Genomic DNA, 2,276 nt, shown 5'->3' with positions numbered 1-2,276 from the left:
AATTGTATTGGGAGTTTGGAATCGTTGTCCGGAGCACGAAGGGCCACGACCACGAGCCACCGGGATGGTGTGCACGGTCGTGGTTCGTGGCCACCTAGACCACGGCCCACTTCGTGGCCACCATACCGGATGGTCTTAGTTTAATTGATGCCCTGCTATTCATGTACTGTTTTTAGTCCTGATTCGCCCAAAAACCCTAAGTTCTGGTTTCGTAGTTCGGTCAACCAATTCTCAAAATCTGGAACTGAAATTGAGACTTAAGTTAGAAGGTCCATATTTTCAATTTAAACTACAACACATAAAATAAGATACCCAAAAAGCCAATTTGGCGACCAAATGTCGAAAAGGAAGCAAAATAACGTTTACCCTACTCCCAAAAGAACATATAATGGAGATATCAGCCACTCAATGATGACCAACTTTTCAACTACTAGATAAGAGCCCTGGTCAAAAGCATCAAACCGGCCAACACCAATAAACCACAAAAGCAAAATGGGTATTTACTATTTAGAACTGAATGTGGTCAAAAAAAAATTTAAAAAAAAAAATGGAGTCAAAATTAAAGAATCACATATATATGTCACTTGGAAAAGGCAATTTAAACCCAGTATAGATTATTCCCAACAAATAAACAAAAAACCCACCTGATGCTGCCTTATTTAGAACTCTATAGCAGCACATTCAAAACTTCTGATACATGAACAAAAACAAAAATTATAACAAAAACAAAAACTTTCTTCGATTTCCGTAACAGTAAAACAGCATTTCATCCAATGAGCAACTTATCCTCAGCCAAGAAGCTATAAGTAGGCACCTCCAAATTATAAGGAGCAGGTCCCTTCCGGATTCTTCCGGATATATCATAATGTGATCCATGGCAAGGGCAAAACCACCCACCAAAATCACCAGCATTAGGCAAAGGGATGCAACCCAAATGAGTACACACCCCAACAACAATAAGCCACTCTGGATTCTGAACCCTAATCGCATCCTCCTGTGGGTCCCTAAGAGAGTTCACATCAACACTGTTGGCTAGTTTAATGTCATCATCTGTTCTACGCCTGATGAAAACTGGCTTCCCACGCCACTTAACAGTCACAGTGGTTCCTGGTTCAATGCTTGAGAGGTCTACTTCAATGGAAGCAAGGGCAAGAACGTCTTTACTTGCAGACATGCTAAGAACAAACTTGAGGACCAACAGACGGATTAATGATGCATAAACAAACCTGCCACCAGTTAGCACAAAGTATGCAAATGCACGCTTGCTGGGGTCACCGGGAGGGTAGCGTTCATGGTTGTGTTCATCGTATGTGATCTTGGATGTAGGGTTCTTGATGGCTGCAACTGTTGAAGGGACTTCAAACCCCAAATCATGTGTTGGAGCAATTGTACCAGTAGAAAGACCTGTAACAAGAATAATTAAAGGGTATATTCAAATTTGTGATTCAAGATATTGTGGTAGTAGCCTCATAACAAACGATTTACACATCTAAAATCAAACAGAGAAACAAACAGATGTTAATTGCACCCGATTACAAGCAACCAAATGTGCAAATGTCTAAAATGGATAAAAGCATCAGAGTGCGTGAAAAAAATTAAGAGAAGGGTCCCTCATTCCTCAAACAGAGGAAAAACATGAATGGATCATAATTCCAATCTACAACCGTGAGAAATTTGCAATACACCATCGGTCCACGATCTTGAACATGATGAAATTTAATATGGGATACGTGTCAATCATTAACTAAGGGATTGCATTAACTGATATCCATTCAAGGATGGGCACATGACGTACTTTGGTGCATGATGCATGGAAACGATATCTAAGATCTTAAGGTGCATCTATACAAATTCGTGAGCATCAAATCCGTGCACGTAGATTGAAATAAAAACGGAAACGAGGAATATAATATGATAATTAGCGTTAAAATCAAACCACTGACCTCTGATATGATGGAGAAATATGGAATTTGAAAATAAGGGATTCGGATGAGAAACGGATCTGGGGGCATCGGAGGTGGAATCAACGCCACAACCGTTGATTGGATTGCGAGAGATGATGGCGGAGGAGGCCGGAGTAGACGACCACCATGAAGAGAGAGAAGAGCATCTCCTCCCGGCTACTCGCAACATGTCGTTGGATGTCGTTGTTTCTCTACGATTCCGATTTAGGGTTTCTCCAAAAGGGGGAAGATGCGAACAATGAAGAAGATCGGAAGGGAAATTGTCTAGTTTTTGGCAATAAACGGGAGAAATAAATCGTACGGCTTTTATTT

General features: G+C 40.8%; 1 protein-coding gene across 1 annotated transcript; it reads right to left on the bottom strand.

Annotated features, from left to right (window-relative positions):
- Window positions 1–548: 548 nt before the first annotated feature.
- Window positions 549–2,276, bottom strand: LOC145165894 (Ubiquinol-cytochrome C reductase iron-sulfur subunit). The gene is made up of 2 exons (XM_079084812.1): window positions 1,944–2,276; window positions 549–1,404 (listed from the first exon to the last, which is right to left on the bottom strand). The coding sequence occupies exons 1-2, from the start codon at window positions 2,131–2,133 to the stop codon at window positions 767–769; spliced, it is 828 nt and encodes a 275-aa protein (XP_078940938.1). The 5' UTR covers window positions 2,134–2,276; the 3' UTR covers window positions 549–766.

The sequence above is a fragment of the Lactuca virosa genome, chromosome 3 (genome assembly GCF_052849685.1).
Source record: "Lactuca virosa cultivar CGN04683 chromosome 3, Lactuca_virosa_CGN04683_v6, whole genome shotgun sequence".
NCBI classification, from domain to species: Eukaryota; Viridiplantae; Streptophyta; class Magnoliopsida; order Asterales; family Asteraceae; genus Lactuca; species Lactuca virosa.
Note: the sequence above shows the minus strand (reverse complement) of the source record. Positions and strands in the feature narration are given on the sequence as shown.